Source organism: Danio rerio, chromosome 5 (genome assembly GCF_052040795.2).
Source record: "Danio rerio strain M-AB ecotype USA chromosome 5, GRCz13ab, whole genome shotgun sequence".
Classification (NCBI taxonomy): Eukaryota; Metazoa; Chordata; class Actinopteri; order Cypriniformes; family Danionidae; genus Danio; species Danio rerio.
This window is the reverse complement of record NC_141025.1, coordinates 58,377,335-58,399,708: the sequence shown is the minus strand read 5'-3', so window position 1 is coordinate 58,399,708 and position 22,374 is coordinate 58,377,335. Positions and strand designations below refer to the sequence as shown.

At 39.5% G+C, this 22,374-nt stretch overlaps 1 protein-coding gene across 4 annotated transcripts in view; it reads right to left on the bottom strand.

The window, feature by feature from the left end:
- Positions 1-11,668: 11,668 nt before the first annotated feature.
- The window catches only part of LOC137495523 (G2/M phase-specific E3 ubiquitin-protein ligase-like), a 30,032-nt gene continuing 19,326 nt past the window's right edge, over positions 11,669-22,374 (bottom strand). For 2 of the 4 annotated variants that reach the window (XM_087254192.1, XM_087254193.1), the window contains 6 exons: positions 15,804-15,893; positions 15,404-15,711; positions 15,136-15,314; positions 14,719-14,891; positions 14,429-14,643; positions 11,669-14,347 (listed from right to left, as the gene is read on the bottom strand). In XM_087254192.1, the coding sequence (XP_087110318.1) occupies positions 14,112-14,347; positions 14,429-14,643; positions 14,719-14,891; positions 15,136-15,314; positions 15,404-15,711; positions 15,804-15,893 (1,201 nt within the window). In that variant the 3' untranslated portion in view covers positions 11,669-14,111. Of the gene's footprint in view, positions 14,348-14,428; positions 14,644-14,718; positions 14,892-15,135; positions 15,315-15,403; positions 15,712-15,803; positions 15,894-16,042; positions 16,079-21,442; positions 21,545-21,649; positions 21,909-22,374 lie in introns of those variants that run through there. The other 2 variants (XM_087254191.1, XM_087254190.1) reach the window with 2 other exon arrangements.

The window sequence follows — 22,374 nt, the reverse complement described above, 5'->3', positions numbered from 1 at the left end:
GGTATCCTGACTGTACTAAAAATGCGATGACAAAGTTAATAAAGAAAAAGGTAAGATGTTCTTGTTATTAAGTGAATTGTCCCTTAGCATTGCTGTTAACATGACATCAACCCTAACCCCACAGCAAACAGAAACCGAACCGTACCGAACCGAACCGTGGCTCCAAAACCGTGAACCGAACCGAACCGTGCCTTTTGTGTATCGTTACACCCCTAATATATATATATATATATATATATATATATATATATATATATATATATATATATATATATATATTCTTTTTTAAATATTTCCAAAATGATATTTAACAGTTTCTGGAAATTTTCACAGTATGATTTTTTTTTTTCTCTGGAGAAAGTCTTATTTGTTTTATTTTTGCTAAAATAAAAGCAGTTTTTGATTATTTAAACACCATGTTAAGGTCAGAATTATTAGCCCCTTTAAGCTATATATTTGTTTAGGATAGTCTACAGAACAAACCATCATTATACAATAACTTGCCTAATTACCCTATCCTGTCTAATTAACCTAGTTAAACCTTTAAATGTAACTTTAAGCTGTATAGAAGTGTCTTGAAGAATATCTAGTCTAATATTATTTACTGTCATCATGGCAAAGATCAAACAAATCAGTTATTAGAAATGAGTTATTAAAACTATTATGTTTAGAAATGAGTTGAAAAAAGTATATATATGTACCGGTATGTATGTGTGTGTGTATGTGGGATAAGTCTGTTGAGAAAAGTAGGCTGGAAAATTGCCGGGCATGTAATTGATTATGCCCTTATTTCAGTAAGTAAAAATGCAACTTTTCATTATTCAAAGTATAGCATTTGCTCAAGTATAACATAAACTCAAGTATAACATAAACTCAAGTATTACATAAGCTCAAGTATAACATAAGCTCAAGTATAACATAAACTCAAGTATACCATAAACTCAAGTATACCATAATGTCAGAACCCGGGTTTGAACTTTGCCCTCTTTCTTTTCTGACAGCGTTTTCTATCTTTCCTTACTGACAACATTCTAATTTGTCTCCAAATTGCTGTGAAACTTTACTCAGCTGATCGTCTTTTACAATTAGTAGCCTCACATGTTACTGCCAGCTGCCTTTCATTTCTGCTAATTGCTGCTCCTATATCTGAGGGTGTTTCGCTTCTCCTTTTGTCAGAGTGTTGGATTTCTTACAGCCTTCTTGTCGGTCTGTTGTATTATCATTGTGTTCTCTGTCCAGTTCCCTGGATCCATCCCGGATTTGGTATGCCCTACTGGAGAGCTGATCTTTTGCGTTGCCATTGCCTTTCTCCTGCATTACCAGGCCTGGACCAAAAACCAACTTTATTTTTTGATTGAAATTTAGCCCACTCCTGATTTTTCTTTTTCATGTGGTGCTACTAATTTTTGTTGGTATTTTTCCTGTACTGTTGAACATTGCCTGTGGTCCAGCTTTCAGTTTATTTTTTACTAAAGTTCAAGATTTGCTCTGGGATCTCAGCAAGCGCTGAGTCACTTTCTTTTTGCTTATTTTATTAAAAAACCCTATTGAATTGAACTCCTCTGCTTTTGGGTCCTTTATACAGACACTCCTGACAGAACACTCTGACCAGTATGGACCCAGTGGAGGATTCGTCTGTATTGTCTGCTATGGAGTTTCAAGGTACCATGCTAGGCCGCCATGAGCAGGAGCTGACTTCAGCACGTCGTACAGTGGAAATGTTGGCCTCCCGGGTAGCTGAGCTCTCTGATCAGCTCCATAGTCTCCAGTTCCAGCAGGGGTTAGGGCCATCCACAACTACTCGCATCCCTCAACTGGAGCCCAGGGTTAACAACCCACCAGTCTACTCGGGTGAGCCTTCTAATTGTCGATCTTTCCTCACCCAATGTGAAGTTGTGTTTTCTCTTCAACCTCAGACTTATGCTTCGGAGAGAACCAAAGTGGCTTTCATTATTTCTCTCCTTGCTGGTCGGGCCCGAGACTGGGGGGCAGCAGTCTGGGAGGCTGAAGATGTGTGTTGTCTTGACTTTCATCGGTTCAAGGAGGAGATGATCAAAACATTTGATAGGTCTGTGTTCGGAAAGGAAGCGTCTCGACTGCTGGCAGCTCTCCAACAGGGTAAACGCTCTGTGGCAGACTATGCCATTGAATTCCGCACACTTGCAGCAACCAGCGAGTGGAATCAAGCGGCATTGTCAGCTCGATTCTTGGATGGTTTGACAGACATAATCAAAGATGAAATTTATGCTCGTGATCCCCCAGAGCGTTTTGATGAACTAGTCTCCCTGGCCATTCGGCTGGATCATCGTTTTGACCTTAGGCGTTGTGTTTTAATGGGCTCACGACCAGAAGCCACTGAGTTGCCTCCTGCTGCCCAATTGAAGTTTGGTCCAACTGAGCCTGAACCCATGCAGGTGGGCAGACTTCGCCTTACTGCAGAGGAGAAACAACGACGATTGTCTAAAGGGCTGTGTCTCTACTGTGGCGGGCAGGGTCATGTTGCTTCACTTTGCCCAGTAAAAGCCAGTGCTCGCCAGTAATGAGGAGAGTTCTGGCGAGCGGCACTTTCATCTCCTCATCCCTCTGCTCCCGCACCCTACTGCCTGTCATGGTGTCCATCAAGAATGTCCTCCATTCATGCTCTGCGCTTGTGGATTCAGGTGCCGAGGGCAACTTCATGGACTCGACATGGGCTCATCTTAAAGGGGTTAACATCCAGCCTCTAGTGGATGCCGTGTCTGTCTCCACACTGGATGGCCATGAGCTAGCTGTCATCTCCCACATCACTGTGCCGGTGAGTCTGGTCACTTCTGGCAACCACCGGGAGGAATTGGTGTTTTACCTTTTTGAGTCACCAGCTACCCCCATAGTGTTGGGCCATCCATGGCTATCTTTACATAATCCACACATTAACTGGGCAGAGAACACTATTATAACTTGGAAATCTTCTTGTCATGCTAATTGTCTTGTGTCAGCACCTTTGCCTTCTTCTGTTTCTTCTGTTTCTGTTTTGCAGGAGGAGGATGTTGATCTCTCCCGGGTTCCAGGGGTTTACCACGATCTGCGCATGGTTTTCAGTCGATCCCGAGCTGCATCTCTCCCTCCCCACCGGCCGTATGATTGTGCTATTAACCTCCTACCTGGTACCTCACCTCCTCGAGGGCGGCTCTTCTCTTTGTCAGCTCCAGAACGAGCGACCATGGAGAAGTATTTGTCTGATTCTCTGGCAGCCGGCATCATCCGCTCCTCCTCATCTTCGGCCGGAGCAGGGTTCTTCTTTGTGAAAAAGAAAGACGGCTCCTTGCGTCCCTGCATTGATTATCGAGGGCTCAATGACATAACCATTAAAAACAGGTACCCCCTTCCTCTAATGTCAACAGCCTTCGAAATCCTGCAGGGAGCAAGGGTTTTCACAAAGTTGGACCTGCGCAACGCGTACCATTTGGTCCGGATTAGGGAGGGCGATGAGTGGAAGACCGCCTTTAACACCCCCACTGGGCACTTTGAATATTTAGTTCTTCCCTTTGGGCTGTCCAATGCCCCAGCTGTCTTCCAGGCACTCGTCAATGATGTGCTGAGAGACATGATAAACAAATTTGTTTTTGTGTACCTGGATGACATTCTCATCTTTTCTCCCTCTCTCCAGGTGCACATCCAGCACGTCAGACGAGTGTTGCAGAGGCTGCTGGAGAATCAGTTATTTGTCAAAGCAGAGAAATGCCTTTTTCATGCCCAGTCAGTTCCGTTCTTGGGTTCCATACTTTCGGTGGAGGGCATTCGAATGGATCCAGAAAAGGTAAGAGCTGTCTCCGACTGGCCGGTTCCTGGCTCACGCAAAGCTCTACAACAATTCTTGGGCTTTGCGAATTTCTATAGGCGTTTCATTCGCAACTACAGCCAGGTAGCGGCCCCTCTGACAGCATTAACCTCCACCAAATCTCATTTTTGCTGGTCTATAGCTGCTCAGGCAGCTTTTAGAGAATTAAAGTCTCGATTTACAACTGCGCCAATCCTTGTCCTACCTGACCCAGCACGACAATTTGTGGTGGAGGTTGATGCATCAGAGGTGGGTGTCGGAGCAGTTCTTTCTCAGATATGCCCTAAAGACAATAAATTGCACCCTTGTGCTTACTATTCTCACCGTTTGTCTCCTGCAGAGCGGAACTACGACATCGGTAACCGGGAACTGCTGGCAGTGCGGCTGGCTTTGGGGGAGTGGCGTCATTGGCTGGAGGGGGCAGCTGAACCTTTTGTGGTATGGACCGACCACAGGAATCTGGAGTATATTCAGACAGCCAAGAGGCTGAACTCCCGACAGGCTCGCTGGGCATTGTTCTTTGGGCGCTTTAATTTTACTCTTTCTTACAGACCTGGTTCTAAGAATGGTAAACCAGATGCCTTGTCACGATGCTTTGGCACTCCGTATGGCAATCCCCACCCTGATACCATTTTGCCCAGGGGCCATGTGGTGGGGGCTGTTATCTGGGGTGTTGAGGACCTTGTCAGGCGAGCCTTAGCCAAAGTCCAGGTGCCCAAGGGATGTCCGGTGGGTCTGTTGTATGTTCCTGTGTCGGCCCGAGCAGCTGTCCTTCGGTGGGGTCATTCCTCCAGGTTCGCTTGCCATCCAGGCGTAAGGAGGTCGCTGGCTGCCGTTCGTCAGCGCTTTTGGTGGCCAGCCATGGTGGAGGACATCCGCCGGTTTGTGGGTGCATGCTCGGTCTGTGCTCAAAATAAATCCTCTAATTGTCGTCCCGTTGGTCTGCTTCATCCTCTCCCCATTCCCTCCCGCCCCTGGTCACATATTGCCATGGATTTTGTCACTGGTCTCCCTCCATCCAATGGCAATACTGTGATCCTCACTGTGGTGGACCGCTTTTCCAAGGCGGTCCACTTCATTCCCCTCCCCAAACTTCCATCTGCTAGGGAGATGGCCCGGGTGGTCGTGGACCATGTCTTCCGGATTCATGGTCTTCCGGAGGATGTGGTCTCTGACAGGGGGCCCCAGTTCATTTCCCACTTTTGGAGGGAGTTCTGCCGACAGATTGGTTCTACTGCTAGTCTGTCATCAGGATTCCATCCACAGACCAACGGCCAGACTGAGCGTGCAAACCAGGATCTTGGGCGGATGCTCCGATGCCTGGCTTCCCATAACCCCTCTTCCTGGAGTCAGCAGTTGGTGTGGGCAGAATATGCTCACAACTCGTTGCCGGTGTCGTCGACTGGGCTGTCTCCTTTCATGTGTTGTCTTGGTTACCAACCCCCTGTGTTTCCTTCCCAGGTGGCCGATGCTGCCGTTCCCTCGGTCCAAGCATTTATTCAACGCTGCCGCCGCACCTGGAAAAGGGCCAGGCAGGCACTGTTGCGGACCAGGGAACGCACCAAGAGAACTGCTGACCGCCACCGAGCTGATGCACCCAAATATGTCTGTGGTCAAAAGGTGTGGCTCTCCACTAAGGACCTACCACTTCGGGTCCCTGCTCGTAAATTGGCACCCCGATTCATTGGACCATGCCTCATTACCAAGGTGATCAGTCTGGTGGCAGTGCGGCTTCGGCTACCCCGGAGTCTACGCCGTGTCCACCCTGTTTTCCATGTTTCTTGTGTCAAACCTGTCTTGCGTTCTCCCCACTCCCCCCTTTCTTCTACACCCTCTCCTCCTCCTCCCCTGATGGTTAAAGGCTCTCCAGCCTTCACCGTCAGAAAGATTCTAAATTCAAGGAGGCGAGGTAGAGGTTTTCAATATCTAGTAGATTGGGAGGGGTACGGCCCAGAAGAGAGATGTTGGGTCCCAGCTCAGGACATTCTGGACCATGCGCTCATTGAGGAATTCCACCATCGGCAGTTGCCTCAAATCTCGGGTACGCCGGGAGGCGTTCCTGGGGAGAGGGGTACTGTCAGAACCCGGGTTTGAACTTTGCCCTCTTTCTTTTCTGACAGCGTTTTTTATCTTTCCTTACTGACAACATTCTAATTTGTCTCCAAATTGCTGTGCAACTTTACTCAGCTAATAGTCTTTTACAATTAGTAGCCTCACATGTTACTGCCAGCTGCCTTTCATTTCTGCTAATTGCTGCTCCTATATCTGAGGGTGTTTCGCTTCTCCTTTTGTCAGAGTGTTGGATTTCTTACAGCCTTCTTGTCGGTCTGTTGTATTATCATTGTGTTCTCTGTCCAGTTCCCTGGATCCATCCCGGATTTGGTCTGCCCTACTGGAGAGCTGATCTTTTGCGTTGCCATTGCCCTTCTCCTGCATTACCAGGCCTGGACCAAAAACTAACTTTATTTTTTGATTGAAATTTAGCCCACTCCTGATTTTTCTTTTTTATGTGGTGCTACTAATTTTTGTTGGTATTTTTCCTGTACTGTTGAACATTGCCTGTGGTCCAGTTTTCAGTTTATTTTTTACTAAAGTTCAAGATCTGCTCTGGGATCTCAGCAAGCGCTGAGTCACTTTCTTTTTGCTTATTTTATTAAAAAACCCTATTGAATTGAACTCCTCTGCTTTTGGGTCCTTTATACAGACACTCCTGACACATAAACTCAAGTATACCATAAACTCAAGTTTAACATGAGCTCAAGTATAACATAAACTCAAGTATAACATAAGCTCAAGTATTACATAAGCTCAAGTATAACATGTAACAGAAATTAGCTCATTTTATGAATATTAATTAGCAACAATAACGGTTTATTCTTAATTATTAATATTCCGGCTTAAGTTTCAGTCAACCTGGTCAAACAAACATAAGATTGTATCTGATCCTTACCGCTCGACCGAGCTGACTCTCAGATTATGAATATTAATTATCAACAATAACAAATTATCATAAATCCTTTAATATTCTGGATCAATTTATTGTTAATTTGACCAAACAAACATAACTAGAGCCTCTCTTCCGAGCGGCCACGGTAATGATCTATTCATTTAGAAAAGGGAATTGTTGCTACTTCTTGTGAAGTAGATTAATCATTTATAAGTTTTAATCAACTTATAACAGCTAGGCAGGGGAATCTGTATTTCAGTGACATTTTCTCTGAGGCAAACAATACATTTGATTATAATGGGATTTATTGACTAGTCAGACAGATAACAAACAAACGCATGAACATACATTAAACATAGAACAAAGGTAAACTACGTGGCTATATGGGTCCATAAAACATGTAGGCTAACAAACAGAGAGAGATAGTAAAGCGCGAAAATATAGATTTCAGATAAAGAGTGGCAAAATCTGGTTTCAGTTCCACACGCACCATTAAGGATCACCAAGATTATAAAAAACACCTTTTTGATAAAAGGGGCACAGCTTATTTGCATAACTAAAAATACATGGACTTTAATGTCTGGGGTCTCTCTCCTTATGCGAGTCTCTCTTCGGTTTCTTCTCTTCTCTTCTTCCTTTTTAAGGCGTTAAGTTTGTAATACAGTTCGGACGAACACGAACGCAAACTGTAACTGAGTGTACTTTGCCGGAAAATAAGAAAAGTGTGGTGGGAAAAGTCCATGGCCCCTCAAAGGGGCCACCTTTTTCGAGTTCTTTGTCCGGACTTTCTCTCCCCAGGTGTTTGGGAGCAGTCTGGTTATACCTGCGGGTCACGTGACAACCCGTTCAGCATTCTTGACCAATGATTTCAGGGCAAAGTTTGGTAACACTTTATTTTGATGGTCCCCCTTTTGATAGTCTGTTGACCATAAGTTACTTTTCAAGTTCTTATCTGTTTACTCTCATCTGGGTAGTATATGTAGATTGTTTTTTAAATGTTTCTAGGCAATCATTACAATGTCTACAACATGTAAACATTTATTAAACTTGGTAAGTTGTCACCAATATAGGTTCTAGATGGTCAACAATGTATCAGTAAATATGTAACAAATCTTCAACAGGTGTTCAACATAGTATCAGTAGATAAGCAACAAATCCTCAGCATTAAGGATCTAGATTTTCAACAATGTATCAGTAAATATGTACCAAATCTTCAACAAATGTTTAACAAAGTATTAGTAGATATGCAACAAATCCTCAACATTTATTAAACTTTTGATAAGTTACGTGCTACCAAATTAGGTTGTAGTGTATTACAATGTATTAGTAGATATGCAACAAATCTTCAACAAGTTTTCAGTACATTTACCATCAAGATTTTTTTGTTGTCAGTGTCTGCATGTAGTTGTTAATCAGTTTATGAATAGACCTTCAGTAAACATTCAGATGCCTATAAGTAGCAACGCAACATAATTTAAAATGAACTTTAAACAAATATAAAGTTAGGGTTAGGTACAAATTTCATACATGTATTTGCTAACGTGTTCACCTAACTATTTGTAGCGTACAGTCCACAGATAAAATTTCTTATTGATTTTATCACGGTCTGGCTTTGGTCGACAGAAGAGTTTTACGACTCCTGGCTCCAAGAAGTCTGGATTTTCGTGACAGCTTAAGTAATCTAGGGGGACTGGAGAGATAAGCAGGGGAACTTCAAAGGCATTCCTGCCCAAATACACACACACACACACACACACACACACACCCATGAGGCTGTTCTAACATAAAGAAAATGCACTCAGAAAATCCTGAAACAGCACAAAACTAAAGTGTTATGTTTTGTAAACTTTGTACCTCATTTCTGACTTCTTACCTGTGTAACCTCTCTTATAACCTGTATGCATGTTCCCTTTAGGCCTTTGTAAAGCATAAATATGTAAGGATATGAAAAATTATGTTGATGTACCTTTGTTTGGTACCGATGGGTTTCTGCTGACATTTTACAACACATGATGCACACGGCTCTTCACAGCCGCATGGACTTTTCCACCACGTTTACTTTATTTTTCCGGCAAAGTAAACTCAGTTTAAAGTTTGCGATCGTGTTCGTCCGAACTGCATTACAAACTCAACGCATCAAGAAGGACATCAAAGGAGTTTTATCAGGACGGAAGCATAAAGAGAGAGATCCCATTCATTAAGTCCAGGTACCTTTAGTTATGCGATTAAGCTGTGCCCCTTTTATCAAAAAGGTGTTTTCTATAATCTTGGTGGTCCTGAATGGTGTGGTGGAACTGAAAGTTTTGTCACTCTTTTACCTGAAATCTCTATTTCCTCGCTTTACTATTTCTCTTTGTTGTTACACGTTCTATAGACCCGATATCTCCACGTGGTTTACCTTTTTGTTCCGTGTTTAATGTATGTTTGTGCGTTTGTTCGTTATCCGTCTGACTAGTCAATAAATTCCATTATAATCAAATTAGTTGTATTGTTTGCCTCACGAGAATATGTCACTGAAATACAGATTCCCCTGCCTAGCTATTATAAGTTGTTTAATACTTTCGAATGATTAATCTACTTCACAAGAAGTAGCAATTAAATTCCCTTTGTTCTAAATGAATAGATTACCGTGCCCGCTCGGAAGAGCGCCGGCTCTGCTTGTGTTTGTTTGGCCAAATTAACAATAAATTGATCTAGAATATTAATGATTAATAATAATTTGTTATTGTTGATAATTAATATTCATAATCTGGGAGTCCGCTCGGTCGCGCGAGCATGATCATATACAATCATATGCTTGTTTGACCAAACTGACTGAAGCTTAAGCCGGAATATTAATAATTAAGAATAAACCGTTATTGTTGATTATTAATATTCATAAAATGAGCTAATTTCATGTTACATATTCGTTGCATTTAACCTAACTTTCAGTAGACAGTTAGTTTACTTTAAGTTACATTTATCTGCTCATCTGTTGTCACACTAGGCCCATCAAAATGAAGTGAAAACCTAAGAAATGCTGTTAAATGACTGTAAGGAGCCAACATCATAGACAGCATGGTTACTATTCTGTAAATGTTCAGCAGATAGTCAACAGACAGGTAGTAGCAACACTGGTGCAAGTATTTGAAGACAGACACAACAGTACCACACATACAAAAACATAAAAATAAATACCAGAGTCATTAGTTCGTTCAATTGCTTTTAATGTATTGCTGTCAAAAAAAAAAAAAAAAAAAAGAACAGCCCAGATAATTAAGCTAAAGAAAACATTCACTTCAGGACAACTAAAAACAATTGTTACATTTGAAGAGTTTAGATGCAAAACCATATCCGCTTGTTAAGTGATGACGTATGTAATACTGTTTCCGGGTTCAAGTCGCCATTCATTTGAGTGGAAAAATCATTTGTTTATGATCACGTTTTATTCCTATCACACATTAAAGTTAATTTTATATAAAATCATAGTTTACACAACAATCTCTGGGCTTGCTGCATAACAAATACCAAAAATGTAACAATTAAAAAAAATGAATCACTTTCTGACATCGGATATTAGGCATGGACATATATACTGCGATTGAGATTTTCGAAAGCCTTAAATTGCTTTGTAAACGTTTATTATTACCATTTCATGAGTCTCCCCATTCAGTTGAATAGAGCGCTTGGACCCGGAAGCCGCTTCGCGTGACGTCACTACGGTGGCCCAGTAGTGCAAAACACAACAACATTAAGATGAAAATGCTGCAACACTAAGTTGAAAAAGCTGCAACACTTAGATGAAAAATGCTGCAACACTAAGATGAAAAAGCTGCAACACTAAGATGAAAAATGCTGCAACACTAAGATGAAAAATGCTGCAACACTAAGATGAAAAAGCTGCAACACTAAGATGAAAAATGCTACAACACTAAGATGAAAAATGCTGCAACACTAAGATGAAAAAGCTGCAACACTAAGATGAAAACGCTGCAACACTAAGATGAAAAATGCTGCAACACTAAGATGAAAAATGCTGCAACACTAAGATGAAAACGCTGCAACACTAAGATGAAAAATGCTGCAACACTAAGATGAAAATGCTGCAACACTAAGATGAAAAATGCTGCAACACTAAGATGAAAAAGCTGCAACACTAAGATGAAAAATGCTGCAACACTAAGATGAAAAATGCTGCAACACTAAGATGAAAAATGCTGCAACACTAAGATGAAAAAGCTGCAACACTAAGATGAAAAATGCTGCAACACTAAGATGAAAAAGCTGCAACACTAAGATGAAAAATGCTGCAACACTAAGATGAAAAATGCAGCAACACTAAGATGAAAAATGCTGCAACACTAAGATGAAAATGCTGCAACACTAAGATGAAAAATGCTGCAACACTAAGATGAAAAATGCTGCAACACTAAGATGAAAAAGCTGCAACACTAAGATGAAAAAGCTGCAACACTAAGATGAAAAATGCTGCAACACTAAGATGAAAAATGCTGCAACACTAAGATGAAAAAGCTGCAACACTAAGATGAAAAAGCTGCAACACTAAGATGAAAAATGCTGCAACACTAAGATGAAAAATGCTGCAACACTAAGATGAAAACGCTGCAACACTAAGATGAAAAATGCTGCAACACTAAGATGAAAATGCTGCAACACTAAGATGAAAAATGCTGCAACACTAAGATGAAAAAGCTGCAACACTAAGATGAAAAATGCTGCAACACTAAGATGAAAAAGCTGCAACACTAAGATGAAAAATGCTGCAACACTAAGATGAAAAATGCAGCAACACTAAGATGAAAAATGCTGCAACACTAAGATGAAAATGCTGCAACACTAAGATGAAAAATGCTGCAACACTAAGATGAAAAAGCTGCAACACTAAGATGAAAAAGCTGCAACACTAAGATGAAAACGCTGCAACACTAAGATGAAAAATGCTGCAACACTAAAAACGTAACACAATGGAAATGCTCCCAACCACTAGGTGGCAGTGGAACACTGATTACTTCTGATTAAATAGATATTAATTATACAGACCAAAACAATGATTATTACCAAAACAATGATTAAATGACCAGCATCAAAACATACCTTGTCAACATATGCAGTATTTTTTTTCAGCAGGAGTCATTTAACATAATTTTAATTCTTTTTTTTTTTATAGATGTTAGACTCATCTGTCCAATTTTGTGAGGATGATCTTCTTCGAAAATACTTCAGAGATGGACACAGTTACAGTGTCATTCTAGATTTTTTGGCATTGAAACACAACATTAAAATAAGCCTTCGTACCTTAAAAACAAAACTGAAAAACCTGTCCTTGTACAGGCGAAAAAACTACTCACCTTTGGAAATTGTTCAGTCTGCTGTTATTGAAGAGTTGAGTGGTTCTGGACAACATTGTGGCTACCGAACAATGTGTCAGACTTTACGGCAAAAACACAATCTTACAGTTAGAAGGCAAGATGTAATGTTTATGATGGCAGACCTTGATCCATTAGGCATTGAACAACGCTCAAGAAGAAGATTTGTGAGAAGGGTTTACCATTCTTTGGGGCCTAATCATGTCTGGCATGTTGATGGCTATGACAAATTAAAACCATATGGTTTGGCTATAAGTGGATGCATTGATGGTTACTCAAGCAAAGTTATGTGGTTAATTTGTGGAGCTAGCAATAATGACCCAGACATTATAGCTCATAATTACCTACAATGTGCCACTGAATTTGGAGTCATACCGAAACTACTTCGCACTGACTGTGGCACTGAAAATGGAACAATGGCCGCAATCCACTGTTCTTTGAGATCCACACACATGGATGACCTTGCAGGGGCTTCAAGCCATATGTATGGCTCCTCAATCACAAACCAAAGAATTGAAAGCTGGTGGTCATTTTTAGATTGTATTGAACATTTCTTGCTGAGTTTTAGTTGGATATGTTAAATATGTTATAATAAAAAGCCTAATGTGTAAAAGGGATGTTGATGTTGGTCTGTTCATACAGGTCTCAATTTTGGATGGATCTTCTCAATGACTTGAAAGACAGACAGCTCTTTAATGGCAGTCATGAGCAGATATGCTTAATGCGTTTTGCGTTTTTAACTGTACTGCAGAAGGACCTTGATGAATACAAAGAATCATGGAACACTCATACCATTAGGGCAGTTAAACAATCTCGCTGTCCTTCTGGTAAACCTGATGCCATGTACTCTCTTCCACAAAGGTTGGTATGTGAGTTTAAAAAGTTTTTTAACTTTTGTAATGAAATTAAGATTTTAATTAACACAAAAAGCCAAACTTTTGCAACTCTCTTTTGTGGAATAGAAAATTTAGATAAAATACTACTCCACAGAAGCAAACCTTAAGCTTTAGATTGCTTTAGGTTTATTAGTTATATTTTGGGGATGAACAACTAAATTTTTTGATTTAAAGAATAAAATGCCAATAAACTTTGTTATGTATTTAATACTGTAGTTTTTTTTTTTTATTAAACAAAATGGTAGACTTTTTTTACTACCTTATTCAAAGGTTCAATGGAAGAGAATCTGGATTTAGCATCTCACAGGAAGCACATCTCCACATGTGGAGATGGACAGTTGCAGGCACACTTTGAAGAACTACATGCTCAAACCAATCTAACTACACCTCACACTTGGGAGGCTGGTGTGGAGAACTACATAACTTTAAAGAACATGGCCCACATTTAAACAGAAAAAAGAAATTCAAAGGCATAACTCACCCAAAAATGAAAGTTATCAATTTATATAAACCCATACAAGTTTGTTATTTTTGTTAAACAAAAAAGATGACATTTTGCATAATGTTGGTAACCAGCCACTTGATAGCACTTTCTGACTACCGTGGTAGAAAATAAAAGTACAGTGGAGGTCAGTATGTACTGTCAAGTGTCTGGTAACTAACATTACTCAAAACTCATACATGTTTGAAACAATACGAGGGTGAATAAATTATTATTAACTTTTATTTGTGGGTGAACTATCCTTTTAGTATGGATGCCAGTTTTCATCATTTTTTTTAATATATTTTTGTGGAATCTACAAACAATACCACAATATCAATAATTTACACATTTTCTTTCCTTTTTTTTAAACAATAACTAAGGGTAAACAAAAACACTCAAAAACCCTAGTTTTCATCATTAAATAAAAAATAAAAAAGGTTATAAAAAAAATCTTAGAATTCTGAATTTTTCCTCAGAAGTTATAAAGTCAGAAATAAAATTGTGTTTGTATCATGCAATTCTGATATGAAAATTTGCAATAACCTTTAAAAAAAAAAATTCGTTCAGTGGCAAAAACTGGCTTTCCGTACTTTAATACTAATCAGCGCAATCCAAAACCAGGTGAGTTTTGAATTCCAAAATCCATTGCATTTTTGAACTCATCATAGCTTTTTGACACTGGCAATTTGATTGTGTTGGCACAGGTGCTTGCAATGGAAAATTTAGAAGACCTTTCAAAAATGAGTCTGGGCTGTGGCACAATTGTTGAAGGAGGCAGTGAATCTAATCCCGTGGCAAACATCAAAATGTTCTGGAGGGAGACTCCTGTTTCTTGTTCTGAAAAGATGAAACAAAAAACAAAAGAATATCACAAAATTTGTTATCAACAACAATAAAATATAATGTTCAATTCTTTACCTCCAGTGTCAAGCAGATAGTCTCTCCAGTATCCCAGTATTCTTGTTTCTTTTTGTCGTCTGGTGCTTCCAGGTTCACTGAGCTGTGGCTTGAAGACATCCTCCAGAGATACAGATGTTAGTCTGTCAACACTGTAGCACATATAGGGTCTGAATGCAATAGGGTGTTGTTCCAGGGCATTGATGACATCCAGGGTGGAAAGCCCATCCCTAAATCTATAACCCAAATAGAAATCACAAAGTAACAAATAACAAATTATTATATTATCTCAAATTAGGAACAAGACTTACCTTTGTACAGAGTATTGGTTTCTGTATATAATGTACCACAGTATGAAATCCTTCACAATGTTGTCTTTGCCTTTTACACTTTGTGGGAAATCAAAACACCCAGCAGTCTGCAGCAAGCTTTCATACTTCTCAATCAGTGCGTGCAATTCATCTAGTGATTCTGCACTTGATATCTGGGGTAAATGGTTGCAATTAAATTACAAATAACACACACATATATATATATATATATATATATATATATATATATATATATATATATATATATATATATATATATATATATATACATATATACATATATATATATATATATATATATATATATATATATATATATATATATATATAGCAAAAATATATATTGTGCCTTTAAATGAACAAACAAATAAATGACTTAAAAGAAACTTGATGCACCTCAATTAAAGCTGCCTTCATGGTTTCATCTGTTACATCCTCAACTGTTCCATTAATGTCAGTCCTACCAATGAGGTAATCATACAGCATGTTCGATAAAAAGCGAGGACCTGGACCACCATGTACAATAGAGACTGCAATCATCCGGCCAGCAAGGAAGTACTCATCTTCTCTGACAGCTACAAGAAAATATATTTTTTCTAGACTTAGTGAAAAAGACAGTAACGTAAATTATTAAGCAGTTACAAGCTTGAAGTAAATAATTTACCTGCATTATTAAAGGTGAGAAATCTCCCGTTTTCTGGTCCATCAAAAATTCGCCGTGCTTTTAAACAGTCCATTAGGGTTAGAAACTCACATTTTGGACCACCTGTGTCAACTGCATCTTCAGTTGAGCCTTCATCGTCTGTGAATTTGACAAGCATGTCATGCAATGGATCATATGATGCACGTTTAAAACCACGAACTGCTCCATCCCAAATATTTGCTCGATTTTTGTTGAATCTACTGCAAGACGTCCTCATGATTTTCTGTGAGAGATCTGACACAATGTCTGCAGCAGAGATTGCATCTGAGCTGTAAAACACAAAGATTTTGATTAAGCCAATCAATCATGATGCTATAAAAATGGAGTGAATAATTTAGAAACAACATAATTAATAAATTACATCCATTCCTCTTCAACATGTTGTGTACTCTGGTCTGACCCTTCTGAATCACTTTCAATCACTATTGGTGCATACAGACGTGTGTAATTACTGTAAAGACAGCATAAAATGCATACAAAATAATTGTAGACCATTAAAATTAGTTTAAAGCAATTTATTTTTTAACTACAATCTAGTAAAAAAAAAAAAAAAGCAATTTAACTACAAACTTAGGTGTAGCATTTTTGTTGGTCACGTACAAGTTCTTGTATGTTGGTTCTGATTTTTCCTGCTTCCTTGATTTGTCAGAAAGAGAACACATTTTTAAATTAAAACCTGTTTTTTAATTAATATTACATAAACCACATAAAAAATGAATTTCTGATTTGTTGTAACAAACTAAAGGCTTGTGCACACCAGGCCACCAGGTCCACTGAAACCGAGCATATTTCCTAGTCAAGGCATGGAGAGGCTCAGCTATGGTGGCAAAGTCTTTCACGAATCGTCGATAATATGATGCCAACCCAACAAATTGATGAACTTCTCTGATGGATTTACGTATGGGCCAATCCTACACTTTTCGTATTTTAGAGGGGTCAGTGGTCACCCCTTATTTGGAGACAATGTGGCCCAGATATGCTACTTGTCGGCGGAACAGGCAACACTTTGATGGCTTCAGCTTCAAGTTAGCAGTATGCAGCCTATCAAAAACTTGACTTAGACGCTGTAGCATCTCTGGAACATCACAACCCAGCACAATTATATCATCCAGATACACCAGGCTTGTCTCGATCTGCGAACTGGCTTATGCCCTGTCCATAAGCCTTTGAAAAGTTGCAGGGGCATTACATAATCCAAACGGCATTACATTCCATTCAAATAGCCCCTTTCTGGTGCAAAAGGCAGTGGTTCGGTGGGCGTCAATTCCACCTGCCAATACCCAGAGGCTAGGTCCAATGTGCTGAACCATGGAGCCGTGGAGGGTGTCCAATGTATCCTGTATACGTGGCAATTGATAAGCATCCTTGATGGTGCAATCATTTAAAGCACGATAATCCACACAAAGACGGTGAGTGCAATCTTTTTTATGCACTGTTACTATAGGGGAAGCCCAGCTACTATTACTGGGATGGGTCAATCCAGCCTCTAGACCTTGCTTTACTTGTTGGTCAGCATCTTGTTGCTTTTCTAGGGCCATTCGACGTGGGAGTAGCTTAATGACCATTCCCGGCCGTGTCATGATAGCATGCTGCACCAGATTAGTGCGGCCCAAATCGGTAGGTCCAGTTGAAAACCCACTTCCATAATTGCGGAGTAATTGACCTAGCTAAGACTGTTCATCTCGGCTAAGATCAGCCACACTTTGATTATACAACTCCTGTAAATGCTGCGAACAGTATTTTCCCCGGATGACTGAGCACTGGCTGGCCTCCTGACAGACTCTAAAGCTTTAGCAGGTTTAAGAAAACCTGCTATAGATCCTCTTTTGATGGTTACAGCTGTGCTCCCCGGATTGAATATGCGGAGCGGTATGCTCATGGAGGGCTGAGCATCCACCAGCACGCGAGCAACCAGTACTTTATATTTTTCGACAAAGCCTCTGATGGGGCTTAACATCACTTCCCCTTTAGGGTGGTTCTTGGAATTAATATTGCCCCTGACTACATACTCCAAACCTGCCTCAACCACCACTGTTCTGGCCACCCTCACTGCTTGTGTCTTCGGTATATCCATAGCCTGACAGTATGGCACTTCCTCACCGAAAAGTATGATGCAATTATTCCTGAAATCAAGATGTGCTTGAGCCTGGGTGAGGAATGGATGACCCAGAAGTGCCTCCCCACTTGCGATGTCTGCCACCAAGAAGTGCACAGTCACTTGTAGGTTATTTATCTGGACTGGAATGTGACTCTCACCTATCACTAAAACATCGCCAGGACCCACCCCCACAATTGTCTTCACCACTGACGGCTGGAGTGGGGTCTGGAAATCCGGACACATGGCATTGTACAGCTGCAAGGGCAACACACTCTTCCGTGCCCCATTGTCCAATACAGCACAGACATTTAACCCCTGGATAGTCATGTGGATACTCATTTCTTGACTATAATGTTTCAAATGAATCACATTTGAGACATAGAGATGGGAGATGGGCCCCTGGTTGTTTTCCTGGGTGAGGGGCAATTCCTTTTTATATGCCCAACACCTGTGCAGTTATGACAGCGAATTTCCTTCCATTTAATGTCTTCAGAGCCTCTTTGTGAGGCTGGCATGTGCTGACGCTCAGATGAAACTGCTTTAAAACTGGTTGTGGAGGTAGCTTTTACCATGACCGCTTCATCCCCTTCCCTTACCACAACTGTGCGGGGCTTATGATATAACAGTCCATGTACTCCTGTTTCTGTGAGACTAGTGACATGGTTTAGTGGTTTCATAGCAACGAGCGATATCATAAGCCTGGGCGAGGGTGTGTGGTCGTTTCTCCAATAGCTTCTGTACAATCTCAGTATCCCTTAAAGAATGAGTGAACACTTCTACTTCTATAGCATCCTGCTCTCTTTCTTTCCTATCACTATAGGCCCCCGATACCCTCTCATATGTGTCATCCCTTAGTACATGTAGTGATTCCCCTGGTTTGCGGACATGCTGTCTCAACTCACTAGCAACTGCAGCAGCATGCTCCGAAGAAGGGCCATATGCGACCTCAATTTTCTCATCTAGGCGAATGTAGTCCCACTGAGATGATCGTGGTTTCCTATGGACTATTGCTCCTGCTGCACCCATTAAACAAAATTTTAATTGGATGGCCATAGTCTGATGATTTCTGATTGTCTGATGATTAGTGATTCGCTTTTGCACAGCTCTCAAATCAATAGAGAAACTCCCTCCATGGGGTGGTACCATCATATTGACCAGGACACAAAGTGGGGACTCCCAAAGTCCATAGTCATCATCACTCTCAGAATTTTGATACCGTGCAGTACGTGGCCTGTGTGCCCATGACTTATGTGGTTAACATATGGGGGAAGAGAATCCTAACGGCACTGTGGTATTATCATGCTGCTGTAATACGCAAACATATTCTTTGTGCTGGTATGCATTACAACACAGACCATTATAGCACAGAGGAGTGCTATAGGCAAAATCTCCCGTTAAGGCAGAAGAGAATGGATTCATACATGGGGTTCCCTAGTGAAAAAAAAAAAATGCTTAGTATACTTGTATCCGGACTAATTGTCAGTATATTTTAAGTGTATTAATGATTAGTTTACTTAAGTGTGACATTTTGGACATATTAATTTTGTGCAAAGTATATTTTAGTTGTAATAAAATTGCACTGAAGTACAACTTTAAGTGTATTTAGTGTACTTTTGTGTGCTAAATTGGAACAACTTTAAGTATATGAAGTACACTTTAAATAAGCATACTATGTATGCTAATTTCATGCTTGCTTAGTGACATTAAAGTGTATTTTTTCTGTATTACAAGTACATTAGAAATTAATTATGAGTGCATTTTAAACACACACGCAATATACCATAAATATATTAGTTTTCTTACTAAATATATGTTAAATGCAACTTCAATAAAAGTCAAATACACAAAATTGAACAATTCAAACAGTTTTTATTAAAACCTCAGAAGAATTTTTACAAAATCATTTAAAAATATATTTTTATTTTATTAAAAATAGTAAAAAATACTGCAGAAAATGTCTTTCAGAATAAAACATTACAATTTAAGAACAGATCTTTTAAAATGCCATGATATTCCAGAAAGTCCATGACTGTGCAAAGTCTGCACATGTACTGTACAAAATGTATTGTGCTTCAACAAAGAAGTGCACAAAAAACATCAAATATGTTTCACCATATCCTTATAGTAGAGCCTTTGATTAAGGCCCAATCTCAATTCTACATCTTGGCCCTTCCCCCTCAGTCCGCGCGTTGCCATGAAGAGGTCCAGTGTCCCAATTCTCTTCATTAGCTTGGTGGTGTAGAGGTAAAGGGAAGGGCCACATAGCCCTTCAAATTAAGATTTTTCAAGACCACACGTTAAAGAACGTTAAAGAAATCAGGCTCAGCCAAGGATCAATTCTCCTCTGGCCAAACATAAAGGGTAGAGCTGTGGTCTAAAAGACTCTGAAGGGCTTGAGAACCCGTGAGTGTCCGTCATGGAGAAGGTTCAGGTTTGAGTCGGTCAACAGCAGGTGTTCAGAATAGCCCATGAAATCAATGCAGATACTTGTCTGTCACGGTCATGCTCTTGCCTCATCCATGATCACCAGAGCATCTGCTCTGGATACATTAGACATAGACAGCATACAGTATGTCAGTGATAGCATATGTCACATTTATAGCATTTATTACAGTCTCTGTAAAAAGATAATTTTTTCCTTTTTTTTTTGATAAAAGTCAAATTAAAGACCACAATTACTGTATAATAATGTTGAACAATTTAACTATTATTTTAGCATTAATATATTTTTTATTCAGTACTCCCTAACATGTATGTAGATAAATGAAATACAAAATAAATAATTTAACTAAATTAATTTAAAAGGTGATGATGTACAGAATATATGAGCTCGTTGACCTTGCCTGTGAGGGTCCAACATGTCCTTTGAGGACTCAATGGCAGATTTCTCTGTGAGTAAGCATCTTGCCGGAGTTGCTACGGAAAAAAGAGAAACTCATGACTTTTTACCATTTTATACATTTTGGGATAGTAACATCAGAATCAGCCAGAGAAATCAGGAACAAATGAGAAATAAGCAAAATTTTTATCAATTGTAATGTTTTACACAACATATAAAGCAATCACTATGCAACGAAAGCTCATTTGGTGGTCAATATTACACAAAAAGGCAGCAAAAATAAACTGTTTAAATATTTTTATACAGTAATTCTTACATTTTTCTTGAGCTAAAATATGACTTATCTAGTGAAAAAAAGACATACAGATTTGTAACGGAGTGTGAATAAAACAAATATCAGATATGTGTACACATTTGTGTTTGCAAATACACATTCATTAAAAAAAAATAACTGAATGATTATTCAAATTATTTTAACAAATTAATGGGGTAATTCACCTTAAAATTATCAGTTTGTTATTTTCTCACCCTAGCATTACAAAGGAACCTGCATATAAAGTACCAAATAAAAAGTTGTTAGAAGATTAACGCTACTTGACGATAGTAAGAGAACACATTCAGTCAGTTGGAAACAATGTCATACATATGTTTCACAAAAAAAAATGTAAAAAAGAAAATAAGAGATTGATGTGAATACCACAGGGGGGAGAGCATGCTAGGAGCCCGGTGGCTAATCAGCGGGTCAATCAGAAATGATAAATAACACCTGTCTTTCTAGTGATTGGGCCGGAGAGACTACTGTCTTAAAGAGAACAGGAGGAGCAGTCGGGAGAGGAAAGAGCACACACACACATACACCGATACATGTGTGGTGGCATTGAAAGATAATAAAAATATTTGCTTACCTGAATCGCCGACCCTGTCTTCTTCTTCCCTCAACAACAACGAACTTTATTACACACACATTCACAAATGTGTTTTGCATTTCACTTCATTTGTGCCGTCCAGTACAAATTTCCCTCTTTTTAATGTATTTGCAATGACTTGTATCTATTACACTCACCTGAATACTGAAGTTCGCATTTGGTATCAATTCAGCATAAGAGCTCCATCTTTTTAAGGACAGCATCCTCTCTGGTCTCCGGCACATACACACAAATTAAGTCTGCAACACACGCATCGTATTAGAGATGACTGCTTGTGCTCCTATACATGCCTTGTTTAACCCTCAAAACAAACCCTCAAGTACAATATTAAATGTATACTTTACCTTAAGTTCCAGAGTGCAAAAGGCATCTTCAGCATACTTCAAATTCAGACCATATCCAGTTGTGAAATCCAGATGAGATCCCATGATCACTTGACCCTCCAAAAAAATAAGACTGTTGTTTAATGTTGTAGTATTGCTGGGAAAAGAAAGACTGAGTTTGTGAATAAATAAATTTGTTTGTACAAATATGTTGACATTTACATTCCATACACTGCCTATTAAAATGGCTAGTAAAAATTTGCTAATAAACAAAAACTATATTTAAAAAAATATTTTTCTAATATTTACTCAGCACTTGGTAGCCAACTAGCCTAGCTGTGGTTGTTTTTAACACCAGATTTTAATGTAGGAACTATTGCAAGAAGAAAAGGAGTTTGCTCATGAAACTGCTCAAAACAAATCTGTGAACAACTTGACATTTAAAAATCTAATGAAAATGAGGAAGACATCAACATTACCTTTAGGCGAGGGGTGGTATCACACTTTTTCAACATCCATGGCTGTGGCGCAAGGCTGTGTAAGAAATGAGTCTGCCTCGACCCAACTCCCACTCTAAATGGTGAATTGATGCTCATTTCCCAAAAGGGCTGACTTATTAGAGAAAACATAAGTCAACAGGGTCTTGTCTCTGCATTGTTTGAGGTGACTACATCTCGACCAAATGGTAACAATTGTAGAATGGGGATGGGTGTGGTGCACAAAGAACCATCTCATCAATGGTGTTG